This window comes from Saccopteryx leptura, chromosome 3 (assembly GCF_036850995.1).
Source record: "Saccopteryx leptura isolate mSacLep1 chromosome 3, mSacLep1_pri_phased_curated, whole genome shotgun sequence".
Lineage (NCBI taxonomy): Eukaryota > Metazoa > Chordata > Mammalia > Chiroptera > Emballonuridae > Saccopteryx > Saccopteryx leptura.
The window spans coordinates 339,287,581-339,309,436 of NC_089505.1; the positions used below are offsets into that span (position 1 = coordinate 339,287,581).

Sequence of the window (21,856 nt, forward strand, 5' to 3'; positions counted from 1 at the left end):
ACCTATCTCAAAGTTTATAATTCCTGTCCATACACAGAACCTCAAAATTAGAAGTATAACAATTGTGTGGAGCAGAAGTTTTTTTTAAAACTTCTGCAATGATAAAATTTACCTAAAAAATACACAGTATTCTAATTCAAATACATTGCACAAAACTAATAAAACTGTTTTTAACATTGAGAATATCTTTTCTATTAATCCTTAAGTAAAAACAAGTTTATGTTTCCAATTTCCTACTACCCAGTGAGTCAGGTACTATTAAAATACTTTTAGGATGTATAACCACAAATGAGAACCTATAACCAAAATCCAGAAGCTGGCAACAATTGCATTTAATAAAGTATCTAATGATTACTTTCCCCTCCTTCCCTCCCAAATAAAAGCCTCTCATCTACCACAGTTAGAACTACCTCTTCCACATCTGCTGAAACAATGTCATCCTGTTCCTCGTCTCTGCCTCGAACAGGCTGTGACTGGCTGATGCGCCTCTGCTGTGGGTTCCGGATGATGTAGGATGACTGAGACTGACTGGAGCTGCGGGAAGTCAGAGGTCAGGAGTGCACTGCTGCCGCACCTGACTATACAGTATGTAGTTCAATGTGATTTACTTGCTAGCATTCTTTTTTAAATCTAACCTAAAAATTCTTGGAAACTAGTAATAATTAATTTAGTCTCTCAAAAAACATAAACCCCAAAGAAATTATTTTATCATAAAGAATTAACTTATAAATCTCAGAATTTTATTTTAAATATTTTATTTATTGATTTTAGAGGGAGGAGAGAAAAAGAGAAAGGTGGGAGGGAGGAGCAGGAAGCATCAACTCATAGTAATTGCTTCTTGCATGTCCCTTGACCAGGCAAGCCCAGGGTCTGGAACCAGCAACCTCAGCATTCCAAGTCAACGCCTTATCCACTGCACCACCACACGTCAGGCTGTTTTTATTTTTAGTAAGTCATTTCAAATCTGTGTTAATACACATACTTTTCATGAGTCTTTCCACTGAAATATTCTAAAGGGAACGTTTTCCCTTTTCCATTGCTTTTAACACCAGCAGTCCTCAACTTCCAAAGGCTCCAACAGCAGCATTCATCCAGTAATGAAAATGTGCTTACTATAAAAAATCTACTCTTTACGAGACCTGACATTACCTACCTTGCATCAGCTTATTACCTTTGACTTGCCAGGTGTGTATGTGGAAAAACACATCAATTCAAAAGTGTGATGTTAAAACAGAATCATAAAGAAAAGTGGGGTAGCAAAATACTCTTACTTCTCTAAAAATCAGACAGAGAAATAGCCAGGAAAAGACATATGTCTCCGTTATATTAAAAAATATAAAATAAAATGGAGAACCAGAGAGTGCAGCTTAAAATGCAGGTGGTTGCTAAACTACACTGTGACCTAACTATTACCCTTTATCTACAGATTTTAAAAGAAGTTAAAAGACCCTTAAGTGGCCCTGGCCAGTGGCTCCGTGGATAGAGCGTTGACCCAGTGTATGGATGTGCCAGGTTCAATTCCCAGAGCACACAGAGAAGTGACCATCTGCTTCTCCCCTGCTCCTTCTCCTCCTTCTCTCTCGCTTCCCCTCCCACAGCCAGTGGTTCAACTGGTTCAAAGGTGGCCCCGGGCCCTCAGGATGCTCAATTGGTCCACCAAGTGTCAAGTCTCAAGTGCTATAAAAATACCTTGGTACTCAAGCACTGGCCCCAAATGGGGTTGCCAGGTGGATCCCAGTCAGAGTACATGTGGGAGTCTGTCTCACTATCTCCCCTCCTCTCACACACACAAAAAAGACCTTTTAAGTGTTTACACTGTTAGTGTTCTTTCCTTACCTTAGCTGCTCTGAGAAACAATATCAAACCAGTTACACATGAAAAGTCGTCAAATGAGGCCTGACCAGGCGGTAGCGCAGTAGATAGAGCCTCGGACTGGGATGTGGAGGACCCAGGTTTGAGACCCCAAGGTCGCCAGCTTGAGCGCGGGCTCATCTGGACTGAGCAAAACTCACCAGCTTGGACCCAAGGTCACTGGCTCCAGCAAGGGGTTACTTGGTCTGCTGAAGGCCCATGGTAAAGGCACATATGAGAAATAAATCAATGAACAACTAAGGTATCACAATGAAAAACTGATGATTGATACTTCTCATTTCTCTCTGTTCCTGTCTATCTATCCCTATCTATCCCTCTCTCTGACTCTGTTTCTGTAATAAAAATAAAAGAAAGAAAGAAAAGTTGTCAACTGAGACAATTTGCCTTCAAATAAATATGTCTCTTAGGCTATAAAGGTTTAAAGGAGCCATAGTGTTCACAGAAGACAGTCTGGGGTCTAAGCAAAAGTAGAAGTTACATCATAAAAATCCTCTCTTCTATCCCCTTCAAATACATAAAATCATGAAAGGGCAACAGACTTCACGAGACTTGCCCTATATCAGCCATGGCTGGGTGAAGACAGGAAAAAAAAAAATCTTTTCAAAGACTTGCTAACTACAAGGCTGTGCTCATGAGTTTGGAGCTGCAATCTGCACTACGAGGGAGGGTGTGCTTCGGGGTTGGTTAATACAATGCCTCACCACTATCAGTATGTACCCAGCAGCAATTTCTCTCTCTATTCTGCCATCCAATACTCTGCCTAGGGAGAAGGAAAATAACTGTCTATATTTCTAAATATATCTAAACTTCAATAGCTGTGAAACCTGTTACCTAACTTCTATGAACCTAAGTTTCCCCACTTTTAAAGTTAGATTGATAGTGGTACTATCAGTTGTTGGGGAAATTAAAACAGGCAATGCATCTATAATGCTTAGCAAAATTCTTACTTCACAATAAAATTTCAACAACAGTTATTGTATGCGGCATAGAGACACACTAGACACAGATTAATAAGAACACAAGAGTTTTAAAGAGGTGGGCAATAGAAAAAGCAAAACTACTAAACTTAAGAATTTATACTCAATGGAGTGATAAACACCATCTACCACCCAACACAAGAGATATCCCAGTATCTGGTCAAGTGTTTGTTTTCTTTAAGACATGCCTATAACACTGGTTAGAATACACTCTATGCAAAGGAGTGAGTGTACTGTATTATAATGAAGGGCTTCTATATTATAGCAACAATAGTAGACAACATTAGCACTGTTATCTGTTGATTATCAAATGAGATCTCCTTCTAGAAAGACATGAGAGATCGGCCCAAGAACACACCAAGGGTAATGAAGTAAAGAGGAGAGCTAAAGAGTGCCCAACACTTTAACAAAGAAACCTCAGAAGCAGGGCAAGATGATAAAATCTTAAAAATTAGTAGGAACAGGTTCATGGACACACTTTAGAGAAGAGATACTCTCAAAATCTGCTAAACGCACAAAAAAATTTATGTCTAAAACAAAACCAAGGGAAAGGTACCAAGACTTCATAAGGTAACACCACTTGAGTAACTGGGTGTTCCTCACAGGGGATAAGAATCAGGAGCTTCACAGGAGTCCAAGAAGATTTCACTAGCAGAACCTCTGGATAATAGGGGATATCTGGAAAGTCTGAAAATATATAGCTTGATTTATAATAATTTTCAGCAAATCCTGCAAGTATATCAGTGACAAGGCTACCACGTAAGAGCTTTAACAGACAAACCTGGATTTAGATTCCAAGGTACCCAATGAAACCTGACAACAGAGGAAAAGTTGGAAAACATACCCTGGTATATGAAGGAATAAGAATAGTGAGAGCAGATATTCAACATCAACTTAGATGAAACTCAGGGGTTAAGATTTGGGAACTGTCCAAATACTAAAGCAGGCCATCCTTATTAAAACAGTGATGTTCAGAAAAAAGGAAGAACAACCTGGAATGCTGAGGTCACCGGTTCGAAACCCTGGGCTTGCCTGGTCAAGGCATATACAACAAGGAACCAATGAAAAACTAAAGTGAAGCAACTATGAGGTGATACTTATTGTTCCTCTCCCCTGGCCCTGTAAAGTCAATAAATAAAATCTTTAAAAAAAAAAAAAAAAAAGAGGGGGAATAAAGATCTTTAAGTCTTAAAACTCCTTATTAAAATGTTATCATACATACACACAGTAATAAAATCAGACTCGAGAAAACCAAATAAAATAATTGTTTGCTAAAGATCTCTAGAGCCTTGCAACTAACTCAGAAGTGTGGCCCCTAAACCAGTAGCTTTGGCATTATCTGACAGTTTCTAAGAAATACAGACTCTCAGGCTCCACCCAGATCTCCAGAACCAGCCTCTGCCATTTTAATAAGTGATTTGCATGCATATTAAAGAGAACCACTGTGCTAAATAAAAGACACTAGAATGTTTCATGTTTAGCTTTAGGTTCTAAACATTCTGACTCAACAAGCTCACAGTCTAGTTAGGATAACTATCAAATAAATGGAAAAGATGACGAGATTTAAGAATAAAGAACCTTGTCACTAGAAACTTCTTATTACAGCGTTGTTTTAGTCCTCTCCTAGTTAATATGGCTGTTGTAGAGAATATTTTAAAATTCTATCATTCTGATTGTTGTTTAGGTTACACATAAGCTTCCCCCTAGCCCAAGCCTTTGGACATAACTAATATCTTTTCATTCTCCAACTTGGCCTTCCAGCAGGCTAATAATTAAAGGTAAGAAGAACAGTAATGTCTACAGAAGTCTTAAGTGAGCTTTCTTTTTTTTAATTAAGTAAGCTTTCTTATCAGGTTCTTTTATTGGCATAATAAAAACTGTGCCTTTGCAAGCCCAAGCAAAACCCAAAACTATATGTCTATTAGACATGGACACACATGTAAATATAATTTTTAAAGTGCATTCACAGGTTAAAAAGTAAAATCTTTACCATTTATCATATAAATAATCATGTACACTACCTGAATGCTTATGCAAAGGTTTTAGTTAAGCCAAACATGACATTTCCAGAGAAAATTAAATCAGAATCTTTTACCAGATAGAAGTTTACCTGCTGGACTGATCAGATGACGGTCGTGGTGGTAGTGGTTCCACTGAAAATAATTCTTCACTGCCTTGCATGGCATCTATGCTGGTACTAGCCAGAGTAAAAGGTGCTGTTGGGCGAGCAATTCCCATTCTGACAGGAACAATCAGCGACTCTGCTACATTGCACAATTCTTCCACAGCATAAGGTAGCAGTGCCTGGAATACACGCTTGCATTTTCCAATTGGCTGTGGAATAAAGTTGCTATAGAGCAAAAAGAAAAATACAGGAATCTTTTATGAATCCTTCCATATACATGATGTTATTATTTTTATAAAAACGTAGTGAAAAATAATATAAAAGTCAAAAGCAAAAAGGATGTCTTACTTCTTCTTTTTGGATGAAGCCATTTCCACACTAAGAATGACAAAAACTCTTGCTACTGAACGCAAAAACCTCATTGTCACAGCAATTGCTTCTTCCCGACGTCCAGGTGTGTATTTGTTTTGGAGTTCTTTCACTAGTGTACCTAGTAGAGTATCTAGAAGCTTTAAAAATATTATACCGCTCTTTAACATTAAGACATCTCAAAAGATGTTTATATATTCATAAAGTAAAAAGTTCTAACACATTTTCAATGTTAATTTTTCATAATAAAAGTCTCCAAATAAATTTAACCAAAATATTTACAAAGTAAGTGATTAATTTATGCCACATGCCTATCACTGTGCTTGACCTATAGGTATCAAATGTCTGATTTCTTGTTTTCAGTCTCACAGTCCTCTGTGTATCAATTAATATTTAGAAGAACTGGGCCAAATATGTCAAGTCACAAGAAGAATATAGTCCACTTGTTATAGGGTACTTACTGAAGCAGCAAAGTAGGTTCAACTGTTTATATTAATAATTTCATAATCCTGTCTCCATCACTTAACCATTATTAACACTTTCTGGTCTTCTTTCTCTGCATGGTCTATCATATAGATATTAATTACAGAGAATACCAAATTTCATGTTATTTTCTGTTTTTGAAAATGTTACTTAAGATAAGCCTTACTTTTAAATTACTACATTTTATTAGTTATAACTGATATAACTAATTTGATTCATTAGTCCACTATTATTGGATCCATAAAGTATTTCCATTTTTAATTTTCCATTATTCTGTGATGACTTTTTTTCTCATACATTATTTCCTTATGACATGTTCTGAGGGTAGTATTTGTACAGCTCTCGACACTGCTAAGTGAAGTACCAAGTGCAATGCCACCCCGCCGGGTATGTTCTTTTTACCATCATCTCAACAGCACTGGGTTCTGTGGTTCATATTCTTTTCTAATTTCACCAAAAAGGGTGTACTTTAAAAAGTGCACCAAGTTACTGTTAATTTTGAACACTGCTCCATACATTTTTTATACTGTTGTACTTTTAACATAATTTAGGAATTTATTTAGAATGAAAGGAGCTACTGCTGTTAACTGATACATTTAAATCACTCTATAAATTCCATCCCCCTTGTTCTGCTTAATTAGAGCTTAGGATGTGTTTAGGAATTTGGACTAATGACTATTATGGGAAGCTAAGTAAGAAAAGCACCCTTTTCATGTGCTTGTAAATAAACATTCAAAGGCCTCACTCACCAAGATATCTGCTGTGCACTTGACTATAAGGCAGTGAGTGAAACAGTCCAGCCGAATCGTGCCACTTTGCTGGTTGAGGTACACTTGCTCTTCGGGCAGCAGATGGCCTATCCTACTGCTGGCACTGAGGCTTGATGGGGAAGGAGAGACAGAACGCACTGTAATCACCCACACTAACATGGGAATACATAAATCTAAAAAAAGAACTTAATGACTACATACGGGTCTTTATTCTCCTGTGACCCAAACATAATCATAGATTTCAAAGCATTCCAGTCCTGCAGAACACGCTCCAGTGCAAGCTGGGCAAATCTTGGGGGCTCCAAATCATGATCAGGCATATCTGAATCTAAAAGAAAAAGAAATAATAGGTAAGAAAAAAATAAACATTTGCTTTTCATATGTGTCATAATAGTAAAATTTACTCACCTTCAGGATTGGCTGTTTTCCGGTTACGATCCTCCCTGATTCGAGGAGGTCTGTACTGGCAATGCTCCACTGTCTGCCTTGCAACTGTTTGCACTAAAAAGAGTAAGAGGTGCTCTCCCCTGCAAAGCAGAACACTGTTGTGAGGGGGGGGGGGGGGGGTGTGCTGTGCTTTTTCAACCTAATTTATGTCCTAAAAACCCCACTTGCCTGCTGTTTGGCAGAGTGACTAGATTAGTAGCAGTGAGCAGGCGATAAAGTAGATCAAGACGAGCAGATTTCTGTCCAGCAATTAGAGTTTTACATTTACATTTCTCCCAACAATCACAATAGGCTGTCGGTGACGTCCGTTTGAGTCTAGAAAGAATTCATACACAAGTACAAAAACTCAAAAATTTTAAAAAGACAAAAGGTCAATACTGAAATTATGGAGGCATAACTCATTAAAACCAAATAGAACCCATTGATTTTTAAACCCATTTGACTTTTAAATGTAAACCTCAATTGTTAAAATATACATAACAAGAAGGATTACTTAGTGGTACAAAGTCTATAAAGCAACACAAACCTCTCATGAGAAAAGGAATCTTATAAATGACTCAGGTATAGCCACTTGCTCTGGAATGTCTTCCCTATTTGCCCACAGCCCCAATTCAATTTAAGTGATCTTCCTATTTGCTTCTAATGAACCCCAATACCCTTATGGGCAGATATTTCTTGCTTGTGTCCTCTGACAGAACTGTCAAACCCTGTGAGGACAGGGACTATCCACCTAGCTTCTAGGGCAAACAGTGCACTTAGTAAGCAATCAATGAGTACAGATTACCACTTTTAGATGTTTAAAATAAGAAAAACAAACAGCCAAAACCTTTTTTAAAAATCCTACGCATCAATACAGTATCTGTAAAAATTTTCCACTTGTTCTACATAATTACTCATTTTAAAGCAGAATAAATGGTTTTCACAAACCAATTCTCTCTATAGCATCTACACATCTGTAACAGTTACAGCTGATGTCCCTACAAGATTCTGGGGCACTGCAAATGTTAGTGCTGGTTATTTCACTGCTTCTTAGATCTGAAAACTGACAAACTAGCCATGGTAACTACTGCTGAATTTAAAGATTATTACATTTAGTTCAAGATGTAAATGAGGCACAAGGCCAAACACTCACAATGATGCCTTTAATGTGATTTCCTGCCACTAAACCCTGCTAAGGGGACCTATGACGTTGGCTGGAGAATACAAAAACATCCTGTAGCTTTATCTCAAAAGCTTAAAGTCTCAGTGTATGACCACACATATTCCTTTGCACATTACTTTTATTTAAAGAGCAAACAAACATTTATTTCAAAGTACACTTTAAATCAAGAACCACATTTTAATGTATAAATTGGTTTTAAAGAGGGCAAGTTGATAAAACCTCACGCTTTCTGAATTATAAAACAAAACATGACTTTGTATATAAATTATTTTAATGCAGCAATATGAATCTAAGTAGTGTATAATATTTAAAGTAAACTAGACTGTACTCACTTGCAATCATGACCTTTATGACAAACCCTTGCACATTCTGTACAACAACAGAGTGATTCCAGCAAGCCACAAGTTCGACACTCAAAAATGTCCTAAAATTAAAAAGATATACTTAAAAATATTTATCTATTGCTCATCATAATAATTATATCCAGTATTTTCTAAAACAATTCAATCCAAAATTAATGTGTTCTGGAAAGAGTCATAGATGGGTACAGTGAATATACATTTTATATTAGACAAGTGCAAATCAAATATTACTAGGAGGGCAAAATTAATTTATATCACCCCCCCAAAAAAAGAATTAATAGTTATAAAATCTTTATCAAGAGTTGTGGATCAGATTATACTACCCAGGGAGGAGTTCTCCTTTTTATAATATCCCATAACTAAGTTAAGAATCAACTCCTCTGCCTCATTTATTTAGGAGTAAAATAAAAATTTTCTTTGGAGAACTTTATAATTCAAAGTAATAGGAAATATTAGGCTTGTAATTCTAGTGATGGTCAAAGGGAAAAACAGAAAACTTGAAGAAAGCAGAAATAGGAAAACGTAAAATAACTTACCTGGTTAATGTGCTCTGCTCCAGTCCAAGTGAAACTGCAGGTGTCATTACAACATAAGACATATAATGGAGAGTCATCAGGATTGGTACCTGATGGGCAAACCATTCCCATAAATACATCTTCCTCTTTTTCACTTGAAGATACTTCTGCTAAAAAGATTAAAGGACTTAATCAGACCCATCCACAACTTTCCTCAAATGGAAAAACTCTAACATTTATGCAATATAAACCAGAAAATACTAAATACTAATAAAAAATTGACAAAGTCAACAGGCAAGCAAATCCAGTTATTTCTGGTGCAAAGTAAAGCAAGTGTAATTATATCATAACCACATGGAGGACAATGCAAATGGACCACACATCAGCCACCTGAGTCCTGAGCTCAGGGTTATGCAGTTAGGATTCCAGTCCTAGCTTTATTTAATAAAGCATCGACAATCACATCAGCTATCTATAGCCAATATTTTAAAGAGGATACTACTTTAGTCTTTCAAAGGATAGAAGACAGGAACTAATATTACTTCATGCTTTCTACTAAGCAGGAATTCCAAGTCAGAAGGAAGAACAATAAGATATATGGCCTATAATTTCTGAAAATTTAAGAAATTTATACCAGCTGCTTTTTGATGGAAAGTTAGAAAATATAACACACTTGAAAAATGTATAAAAATGAATTTTATACACATACAAACATAAAATAATTATCTTGATAGTTTCTAATCAACTGTTCCATTTCTATATACAGACCTCAGGTTTGAATAATTATGGTGTTATGTGTATAGAACAGAATCTATTCAAATTAAAAAAATAAGCAACTCATTTAGGAGTTGAAATAAATTACCTTTTGCAATCTTCTGGGCTGTTTCTAAGATGGTAATTGCAGCAGGATAAGCTCGGCCACTTACAGCTGACATAAATGGAGTCATCCCTCTTGCATCCCTAAAATGAGAAAAATTGTACATAAAAATATAAATTATCAGTTACTTTCCCTTAGTGATTATAAAAGAAATACATGTTAATGATGAAACAACAAGCTAGTTATATTTTGTTAAATCACATCCCACCAAAGAAAATCACTGGTGGTATTTTCTGGTCTCATATTATCTCATTTAAGAAAGAAGGCAACCTCTGTGGAATCCTTGTCTCTCTGAACCACTTTTTTTCCTTTCTTAGCCTTTAGTGACACTGTAGACCAGCAAGAGCTCTGAAACTTAATATTTTTTAAATGTGGGGACAGGAATATGCTCTATCTCATATGATTATCACGAGAATTAAATAAATTATTACTTAAAAAGCTTTTAGCATCCCTGGCAGGTTGGCTCAGTGGCAGCGTGTCGGCTTGGTGTGTAGAAATCCTGGGTTCAATTCCTGGTCAAGGCACACAGAAGTGCTCATCTGTCGTCGTCGTCCCCCCAATCTCTCTTTCTCTCTTCCCATCCCATAGCCATGGCTCCAATGGTACAAGCAAAGGTGGCCCCAGGCCCTGAGGATGACTCCATGGCCTTGCCTCAGGTGCACTGGCCCAGTCTGGCAGAGCACTGCCTGGTAGAAGGCTAGGAGGGTGGATCTCAGTCAGGCACATGTGGGAGTCTGACTCTCTGCCTCCCCACCTCTCACTTAATTAAAAAAAAAAAGTTACTACAAGAAGTAGAGTCTGGCACGAATAATGGCTAATTTTTATAAAAATGTTTATTGTTATAAGTTTATAAGAAAAAATAATCATGCTGAAAGCAGGAATATAATCTACTAATGGTTAATGAGCATTTACCACAGAATATTTTTTTTTTTATTTATTCATTTTTAGAGAGGAGAGAGAGAGGAGAGAGAAAGAGAAGGGGGGAGGAGCTGGAAGCATCAACTCCCATATGTGCCTTGACTAGGCAAGCCCAGGGTTTCAAACCGGCGACCTCAGCATTTCCAGGTCGACGCTTTATCCACTGCGCCACCACAGGTCAGGCACTACTACAGAATACTTATTAAAACACTGTATAATCTCATGATGGTGCATTCTGCAGCCAAAAAGATTTACAAATAAGCCATGAGACTCATCCATGCAGTTTTAAAATTGATTCCAGGCCTCATCCTAGACCTACTGAGTCATACTTCTAGAGTGGAGCTTGGGAAATAATCTATATAGTTCTTAAAGTTCTCCAGGTGACAGTGATAGAACTAATTTATGGATTTACATTTAAGAATAATGAAACACTGTGAGCTAACATAAGCTAACATAAAGTCACTTTATAGTCATTTAATGTACATTATACTTTATGGAGAAGGCATCTTTCACTGAAGAGAGCACCATAAGAGAGAATACAATGTTGGATTCTGATAAATTATTTTAAATTCACATAAAATAACTTGTCATGCATTGCAAGAAGATCAACCTAATTTAAAAGGAGTGAAGCTGAATCTTCTTATCAAAAGTATATTAATTTGACTTTGGGTGATGGGTACACAATGCAATCAACAGTTCAAAGCTATTGAGATGTTCACCCAAAATCTATGTACTCTTATTGATCAATGTGACCCCATTAAACTTAATTTCTAAATAAAAAAGCATATTAAGCCCTGGCCGGATGGCACAGTGGATAAAGCAGTGACCTGGGACGCCAGACATTACAGGTGTGACCCCCAGTCAGGGCACGTATGAAAAGCAATCAGCAATCAATAAGTACACAGCTAAATGAACAACTAAGTAAAACAATGAGTTGATGCCTCTCTTTCTCTTTCTCTCTCTCTCCCACACATCAAAAATTTAAATATCAATATTAAACTTCTTACTTGGCAGAGAGGAGTTCTCGTAGATAGGGCTGCAGAACAACACTGTCACATAACAATTTTAATATAAAATGAGCATTGGCCTTTCTATCCTTCGATTCTACTACAGATGGCTCTGTGGAAGGACCTGAAATTAAGCAGATCCATTTGGTAACAAAACAAGAGTAAACAAAACAGAGTGAAAGACTATTCTGGAATAATATACCAAGTATCTATTAAATAAAACCACCAGAAAAATATTCTAGTATTAGTAATAAGTTACTAATTTTAAAAAATCTAAACACATTAACACTATTTACAAATCTCAACTAATGAAATGTATGTATATACAAACCACAATTTCACTGACATATGGAAGATAATTAAGAGAATTGAATGCTTTTCAAGCTAAGAAAAGTCTCCTTGAGATAAAATGTGGATCTATAAAACTTATTTCCAAAGTATATTCTCTTATCTTCCAAATGCCTAAGCAAATAAAGTAGTACAGATTCTCACCTGGAATGGTGGAGGTGCTGGGTCCTTGACTGGTGCCAGTGGCTGCTGTGGTAAGAGATCCCACAGCAGGGGCCAGGATAAAATCAATGTCACCATCTTTCAGTAAACAGAACAGCAGGATGTATATCATTATAGGCAACATATCCCTAACATGTTCTCTTAACTGGCCTTAAAGCTCTTCTGTGCAAGCCAAACATACCTGACAGAGGTTTGAGTTTAAACTTCTTTTCCTAACTATAAAAGGAGGAATCCATTGGGAAATTTCTTGACTTATCTTGATGTATTATAGGTGACTTCTTACCAGTATGGAAATATTTCAATAAAAGAGGTATACCTGACAGGAGTTTCTAGAATTTTTTATTTTAAATTACAAAGCTCTTAAACTAATCTTTATAATATATATATATATATATATATATATATATGTCTACTTTTAAATATTTCAGATTTCTCAATATCCCATTAAAATACTCAATTTCTTTTCTTTCATAACCTTATCTTTTGTGTAAAACTAAATAAAATAACTGATCTTACCAGGATCCATTGCAGGAGGGTCAGGAACCCAACTAGGGGGTGCTATGGGGGGTGACACTGGATCCTGATGGTCACTGGATGAAGCTCCAGCTTCATGTCTACCCAAACCAGCGGCTCTCAACGAACGTCTCATCATTTCCCGTAATCTCAAACTAGAAGAATATGGACAAAATCAAAACTTACAACCATGACTAAATAAAAAGGTGCACAGAACTTCTCATCTGAGATCAAAGTCTGTTCTAAAAGCAAATACTGCAGGCAAGGGCAGTGAAGTACAAATGCCAATTCTGGAATCACAGAGTAAGTCAGTGAGGGACAGAAATAAAACTGGGGGCTCCTAGTACCCAGTTCAGCATTAAATCCACTATATTAAGCCCCCACACAAACTTAAGCACAGGGAACAAAAGTTGAGGTGAAGTAAGTTTAGAAAATAATCTTTCATACAGTAAAGACGAATGAACTAAATATTAAAACAAAAAATTTTTCTGTCCCGTTTATAATCAGTAAGAATTAAGTTTAATAATAGACATCAGCACACAGACTGATTAGCACAAAACTAGCGTAGACTGATTTAGTCCACTAATCCCTTTTCTGATCTCAAAAGCAATTGAACTAGTATTGACAGAGCATGTAGTTTGATTAAATCAAAGACCAATTTAGATTTTTTATACCAAAAAAATGTATTTTTTTCCAACATACAACTTGCATCCCAAGGAAATTAATGAACGAAACTGGAGCTTGTAAAAATGTGTTGTTAGATTAATGTCTGGGCATGATCTTTTTTGCTCCTGCTATAAAAATAAAAAAAATACTGCACAGATGTGCACGTCACTAAAAAGAAATAATCATAAACACAAACCTCATTAGGGGAACTGGTAACTACCTACCTATACAAAAATCTATACTTCTGAATAAAAGCTTACAAGGCTACAAAACTAAAACAAAATAGCGATTAAGAGACAGCACATGAGGCAAATCCCTTCAACTCAGACATAATTTTAGAGCTTCTAAATGAATAAAAAATAAAAAATAAATTTTCAGGGCCAGGCAACACATCAAGGGTTTCATTCTCCCTTGCAGACTTAATCCCAAAGACATGATCTTCCTGATTTGAAAGACCTAACACCTTACCATGAGCATTATTACTATGTCTACAAGTAATTTAGAAAGATTTTTATTAATGTTTGAATCTCTAATTATAAGTAATTAATCCTAGAGTAAATGTGTTTTTCCAGAGGAATACATTTTCGATTTTATAAGGAAATTTCTAGTTAAAGCATTTATGAAAATTTCTTTTAGATGCTATTTTCAAGAACATGTCTATTTTACAGGCTTTGCATGATGATGCACCTTTGGGAACAGAAACATTCTTTGGAAGACTTTACAGTAAGTTTTAGTGTCTCAAATAGTATCTTAGTTATTGTAATAGTCACTATTTTAAAATACCTCTAGTTGATTCTTTTATGGTTTCAATGTCTCTTCTCTCCCAATTTAGAAATCTGAGTTTAAGAGTTTTATAATATGGATGGGAGCAGGTCAGAGTGATTATTTCAGTTGAAGTCACGTTCCTGTCCAAAGACATCACCCACAGAGAAGGCAGGCTCCTTAGCAGTAACATCACACACCAGGGTGACTGTGCACACGGTGTGTGAACTCCTACACAATTTCAATTAAGCTCAACATAGACATAGTATCCTAATGTGTCTTACTCAAAACAGAGAGAGAAAGAGAGAGAGAAAATCAGCAATAATTGGGAGGCACTGCAAATAACCTGTTAATAAATGCTTGTTTTGGGCTTTCCAAGAAGGCTATACCAAGGTCACAAACTCAATGCCTACTGGGCCCAGAAGATAAAATCAGCTGAGGACAGGGCAGTCAGGGGTAAGAAATAAGGGTGATCGCAAACTAGAGGTACACATGCTCATCTAAAGGCATTCAAATTTTAAAGAAAAAAAATTTAACATTGCACAGGCCAAACAAAACATATGTGGGCTATTCTCCAAGTCCTATCTTAGATTAAGAATAAGTGAAGATAAATAGAGACCACAGTCTCATCTTGAACTTGCAAACTCCCAACTTTGTTGTTGTGATGTAGTCAATTCAATACTAAGTGAGGGGACCATTCCTTGTCATTAAAAAAGTTGTCCTTAACCTCTTTTCTTCATTAGGTCTTGGGAACATTTTTAAGTACAGTGCCCAGCTCCTCATATAGATGCTTTAAAAACAAAAACTAAAAACAAAAAAAAGAAAATTATTCTTCAAGATGTTGTACACAATTCATGAAGATTCACCTGTATCCTCAGTGGCTGAGGACAATACTGAGGAGATACCACCTTGGCTGCTAAGATTCAGAGTTTTGACATTTCTTCGTATAGGCTTGCCTGGAAGTCATCGTATTTTCTGACAATATGGAAGAATTCAAGGATGATGTAATTTCCTCTTTGTAAGCACGTTATATCCATGCTACAGAAGCCTTAGAATCCAGTCATGTTCAAACATACCACTGTGACAAAAAAGCGAAGGTCATGTGTCTTCCAGATTAACAATCTCTAGAGTACATACACCTGCAATCAGATGCATCAACAAGCTTTCCACTAAATCTGCCCTTTGTACTCGGGAACTATTGAGTCACATAACAAAACTTCTGAGTCAAATCATCATCTGAAGGTTAACAGTACTCCAGTCAACATTGAAACTGCATCAGTTTTGAGCTTACAGCTCATGAATCCCAGCCTGCATACTCATCAAGGGACATCGCCTAGAAAATCCATTGTAGGCTAGAGGAGGGTTTCACTTCAATGAAGCAGAGTCTGTGGACTTCCTACTGCCCGGCGTGGATAATAAGACTCCTGTGCTTTCATCTGTTCAATCGGCAGCCCTGAGTTTGAAATGGTTAAGAGCACTGCAGTGAAATCTTCGGCAAATGCCTCAAAGGAGCTTACTCTGCAAATTATTTCTGTGAGCAACACATCACCCACTCTTGAAGCTCCTTTTAGTCTTTGCCTTCAAAATAATCCTTAAATGAAAAAAAGATGGCAGCACTGGCATTGGACCAACCATATCAAGAGTCCAACTTGATTTGCACCTGTATTTTCCCTGAGGAAATGAAATACCTGAAATAATTCAGACACTAATTTATTCATGAAGAATTTAAGTTGTTCTCCATTTTAGACCAAATACTTTGTCTACTTAATGTAATCCTAAACAAATAAACTGACCATCATTTTCATTTTGTATCATCTACATAATGTTTTTATGCTATTTGAAATTATAATTTGGTCACCCAAAAAATAGTTTCTGATAAATCTCATTTCAGGATGTTTTTGAACGTGGGAAGCTATCAAGTTGGTATCAATTTTAAAAGAATCATTTTTAAAGGGAAAGTTAAATATGGAACAGAAAATAAGCAAAGAGACTTCATTTTGAGTAGACTTTATAACTATATCACATTAGCACAGTGAGCAGTGCTTCCTTTAATGATCTGTCAAGCACCCAATAATTTTGGCTGTCATGTCTAATATAAATGTGCTTTTTCTTCAGAAAAACAACTATATCCTAAATTCTTTAGCTTTGTCACCTATTCACAATGTGCTTTATGCTTTGTCCATCCCAAAACTCACAAAGCCTGAAATTTCTATCAGACATTCATAATATATATACACCACCTGCCTTTTGTTTCTTCCCAGATTAATTTCCCAGAGAAATTGACCTAAATAAGCAATCTGAAAATAAAAGATTGAGGTTCTTTCAATTACTGTTATTAGTTGTTCTCCAACTTAAGAAAATAACTTCCTAGGAAACAAAAATGATAAATTTAAAACACATTCACAGAATCAAGTTTGAACTGTTTGTCTAAATTATCTCAAAATTGTTAAGCATCCTAGATCCTATTCTACACTTCCATTCTAAGTAGATATTATATTTTTCCCAGGGTGCTACTGGGGGGAATAAAAACAAAACGAATGGACCCACCAATTCATGCAGATGATAGGTAAAGAGATATATTTATTTCTGTACTTGGATTATGTTTCTGCCAATTAAACATTCCTGGTAAAAATCACATTACCTTCGGCTACTTGATGATCCAGCCCGATTACCCGGGCCATTACTTGAAACAACTGATATTGCATTTGCAATGGCCTCAACAGCAGAAAGCCTTTCAGCAAATGTGTTTCTTTCAGAGCGCTCTGCTTCTGAAACACAAGAGAAATATTAGGATCAACTTAAACTTCAAAAATAACTAAGAGATTAAGTATGTACAGGTCATTAAATGCTAACTGCCTTGTATTTTAGTGCTCTAATTCATATACTAGAGATAATACCTTAAAATTTTCTCCCTAGAGTAATAAATACTTAAGATAGATTGAACTATGACCTTTAATATAGGAATTATTTCTTTATTCTGCTTTACTTTTCAATCCCTAAAGGTGAAAAATAGCCTGACCAGGGGGTGGCGCACAGTGGAGAGAACATCCGACTGGGACGCAGAGGACCCAGGTTCAAAACTCCAAGGTCACCGGCTTGAGTGTGGGCTCATCAGGCTTAAGAATGGGATCATAAACATGACCCCAAGGTCGCTGGCCTGAGCAAGGGGTCACTCGCTCTGCTGTAGCCCCCCAGTCAAGGCACATATGAAAAAGCAATCACTGAACAAGTAAGGAACTTCAACAACGAATTGATGCTTCTCATCTCTCCCTTCCTGTCTGTCTATCCCTATCTGTCCATCTCTCTGACTCTGACACACACACACACACACACACACACACACACACACACACACAATAGTTACTCACAAGCAGAATGAAATACAGAATTCACTACCAAGGAAGATAAAAACCCACAAGTCAGTACCTCAACCTTAGTTTATATACTCATTCAAACCACTATTCAAAATATGGTTCCTAAAGAGTCACTGGCAGAATTCAAAATAAGGAAAAAACAATATAAATTATACATTTGCATTTTAGGTTTTCAGTTTCCCCCTTCATTCAGTAATTTAAAAATTGAAGGCAAAAATACTTATTTACTCTTCCAAAAAAAATTAACAACTCATTCAGTTATTTCCCCCCTCTGTATTCTAAAAATTGAGATAAAGGTTGTCTTAATATAACTTGCCTTCATTTGCTAAATAATTCTCATGGTAAAAAGTCACCTGCAGTTAGAAAAATCAATAAAGCTCTGTATTACACATACAGGTTGTATATATATCACAGAAAATAGAACCCTAGGCAACAAAAACACATTGATAAAATTTGTTTTGCTTACATCACACAGTCATCCTAATAACAGGACAGGAATTTTTACCTTCTGACAATGTCAAAAATCCTAGATTTTACAAAACAGAGAAGAAGTACTATAAATTCTTTACAGTGATTTTTTTCTTTAATAGTTGTTATATTTTCAAAATTGCCTAAAATTCCTTTAAACACTTTGATATAGTTTTTAATCTTACCCTCCTCTTCTTTGGTTTCCTTATTGCTGGTTGGAAAGCAAACTGATACACAAGCATGCAAAATATTTCGATTTCCATCACATCTGTGGCTGATGAATGTCTGTAGCATCTGTAGATTCTGCTCTAAAACAACCGCTTGCTCAAGATTCAGAAGATATTGTCGGCAGGCTTCATAGTCACAGCGTAGAATGTGCTGCATTAAGGTTTGTTTCTGTACTCAGGAAAATTAGGGGGAAAACTTCAATAAACCTAAATAATATTACACGTCAAAAATTTCTCATGGCCAACAAAAGATTATAATCAGCTATGCAAATAAGTAAAGACAGTTTTAGGTAACCTGGCAAAAGGAGTTGTTTAAGGGCACCCTTTAAATAGAGTACACAATTGACAGGAATGGGAAAAGGTGGGTAAATTTTCTATAAAGAACCGATGAGTAGTTTCAACTTTTGCAACAAACTCAACTCTGTGGCTACAGTGGGAAAGCAGTCATATACAAGGCACAACTGAATGGTAGCAGCTGGATTTGGCCTACAGGCCATATTTTGTATATATAACTATCGAATTAGAACCCTAGTTATTAGTGAGTGTATCATATACCGCACCTAATGTGTTACTAGCAAAAAAGTTTATTTTGTCACTTATTCTTACAGTAAAATGCAGGGAGAATTCATTTACCCGAGTAAGCAAAGGGTATACATTTTATTCAAGCCTACTTACACCCTTTTCTTAAAGGTTATATCACACTGTGGTACATGAAAACCAAACCTTCAACTCTTCTGAAGTCATGACTCATGCAATTCCCAAAAGTGACAAAAATATCCTTCATTGTCAAAGACATGGTAATACCGATAAAGTATTAAAACATACCATTAATAAGCTGAGAAACAGCATGCTACAGACTGAATACTTGTGTATCCTCAAAATTCAAATGCTGAAACCTAATCCCCAATGCGACGGTGTTTGGAGGCTGGACCTTTGGGAAGTGATTAGATTATCCAGTAGAGCTCTCATGAATGAGATCAATGCACTTTAAAAAGGCTGAAGAAACAGAGTCTCCCCTTCCACCATGTGAGGGTAAGCAGGCACTCACCAGACTCCAAATCTGCCCAAGCCTTGATCTTGGACTTCCAACCTCCAGAAATGTGAGAAATAAATTTCTGTTGTCTATAAGCTACTCAGTCTGAACAGACTAAGCCACAGCATGAAAATAACAAAGAATTAAATGGACTTCTTTCAGAATGTAAGACTATAGTTATAGAATATTACATGGAATGAATATAAAGCATTAGTTCTGGAAAACAAGTAATATTGTTCATTTTAACTAGAATTAAAAACTGCCGGAAGAAAGCAGGTGAGAAAAGAATATGTGGAAATACAAAGGGAAGAGGGAAGAAAGATGCATTTGAACAACTTCCAGCTCCTCCCAAACTGCTTCAATAGCCCGTCCCTTCCCCCAGCTCACAGGAAGGAGGAGAATGTGGAACGGTGAGGAGTACAAGAAAATACAACGAACTATTTTCATTATCTGCCACTTGTGAGATAGGTCATTTTGATTGTGGAACTAAAACTAAGACCCTGAGGTGACCCCATAAATTACTATCTCTATTCAGTTCAAGAATATGAGGTGAGCCACATAAGACTGACCTTACCAAAGACTGGCAACATAAATGCATTAATCAGTATGTTGAGAAAACATGTAAAAGTCTATCCAAAGATTAAGAAGCACAGTACTTTTAAAAGAAACAAAAATCAAAATATTCTGCTGCACACAGCTGTGACACAGAATGTTTCAAGCAATTAGCCAATCATTTGGTTGGAAGCAGCTACTCTACAGGGAAATTCCATCTCCAACCTGCAATACTGTACACATACGGGCTCTCACACTGAGAGTATTAATACCACACTCAATGTGTTACAAGCAAAAAAATTTATTTTGTATCACTGTATGTTGTATTCATCACTTATTCTTATAGTAAAATTTAGGGAGAGTTCACTAAAAATAATTCTCGCATGTCTACTATGAACCAAGTCCTACTCACTGAGGTACAAAGATAAATGACACACTTTATCCCTACCCATGGAATTAAGGACACATTTTATATTTCCCCTTGGGATGCTGACAAAGTAAGTATACAGGTCATAGAATCAAATGCCTACAACAGCATTTTAAGTAGTAAGAATGAGTGGAGGAGGCTGAATGCAAAAAAGATAGTACAAACTGTATAATAAATAAATGGCAACAACATTCCGTCACAGAGCAGTAAATTTTAAGTGGCAAGAATGGCCATGAATTAGAGACCAAGACAGTACTCATTCTAGTTTTCAGTCTTTTATGCAGGTTCTTTGTTATCGTCTTAGCATTTAAATACTGGGACTGGCCCTGTCCAGGTTGAGTTCAGTTAGTTAGAGTATCGTCCCAATTTGCCAAGGTTGCAGGTTCGATCCCTGGTCAGGGTACATACCAGAGTCAAGCAACACGTGCATGGATGGGTGGAACAACAAATCAATGTTCCTCCCTCTCCATCTCTCTCTAAAATCAATCAATACATATTTTAAAAATAAATAAATGCTGGGACTATCTCTTGGCTGAGTCCTTAGACCTTTACTCTTCTCCATAAGCTTCATAATACTATATTATTCATTATAATTCCTTTAACTATCACTGGCAACTCCTAAGTATATTTCTCCAGGTTGTCCTTTCTCTCCTGGTCTTCAGACTTACACATCTAAGTCTATGCATCATCTCCTCTTCGATATCTGACAGGCATCTTAAATCTAACACATCAAAAAACAAACACCTTCCCTACAGTCTTCATCTCTAAAAATGGCAATTTAATTCTTCAAGTACCTTTTGCCCTCTTGCTACCTCTATTTGACATCCTGTATTTAGCCATAAGCACATCTTGTTGGCTCTACCTTAAAACATAAATCCAGAATCCAATCACTTCTTACTCAGAACTGTACCTCCTGGGCCAAACCAACTCCACCTCCCACCTAGATTACTTTAATAGACTCCTATCTGGTCTCCCTGCTTCTACCCTGTCCCCTAGTACTCTTAGCATGTAAGCAATGATCATCCCCCAAGTCAAATCAGGTCAATTTCTGCTCAGATTGCTCCAATAACTTCCAATGGTGTTACCTCCACATCTAATACCTCAACGGCAGCATGTTTAAAATTAAACTCATCCTCTCCCCTTATTCCATTTGTTCCTCCTTCTGTTTCCTCTCCACATCAACCACACCCAAATCATAAGCTTCTCAAATCCTTCCTTTCATTTACTGTTGGCATCCAGTCATTATACTTTATAGCTTCTGTTTCCTTAATATCTCTCAAATCTACCCCCTCTTTCTCATTTCCAAGAGTTCAAGCTTACTTCATTTCTTACCCAGATAATTATATTAGCCTTTTTATCTGGCCTCTCAACTTCTGTTCTCCATCCGCTGCTCTCTTCCTTGGGAAAGGCCAGCTTACATTCCTTCTCCTAGCTTCCGGG

General features: G+C 36.6%; 1 protein-coding gene across 6 annotated transcripts in view; it reads right to left on the reverse strand.

Moving 5' to 3' along the window:
* UBR5 (ubiquitin protein ligase E3 component n-recognin 5) overlaps nt 1-21,856 on the reverse strand; it is a 141,885-nt gene that overhangs the window by 33,048 nt on the left and 86,981 nt on the right. For all 6 annotated transcript variants that reach the window (XM_066379261.1, XM_066379260.1, XM_066379257.1 and 3 more), the window contains exons 21-35: nt 18,363-18,573; nt 16,977-17,103; nt 12,911-13,062; nt 12,377-12,472; nt 11,885-12,008; nt 9,945-10,042; nt 9,104-9,252; nt 8,538-8,629; nt 7,212-7,358; nt 7,005-7,123; nt 6,798-6,924; nt 6,576-6,705; nt 5,323-5,483; nt 4,960-5,199; nt 411-534 (exon numbers count right to left, since the gene is read on the reverse strand). In XM_066379261.1, coding sequence (XP_066235358.1) covers nt 411-534; nt 4,960-5,199; nt 5,323-5,483; nt 6,576-6,705; nt 6,798-6,924; nt 7,005-7,123; nt 7,212-7,358; nt 8,538-8,629; nt 9,104-9,252; nt 9,945-10,042; nt 11,885-12,008; nt 12,377-12,472; nt 12,911-13,062; nt 16,977-17,103; nt 18,363-18,573 — 2,097 coding nt within the window. The remainder of the gene's footprint in view (nt 1-410; nt 535-4,959; nt 5,200-5,322; nt 5,484-6,575; nt 6,706-6,797; nt 6,925-7,004; nt 7,124-7,211; nt 7,359-8,537; nt 8,630-9,103; nt 9,253-9,944; nt 10,043-11,884; nt 12,009-12,376; nt 12,473-12,910; nt 13,063-16,976; nt 17,104-18,362; nt 18,574-21,856) is intronic.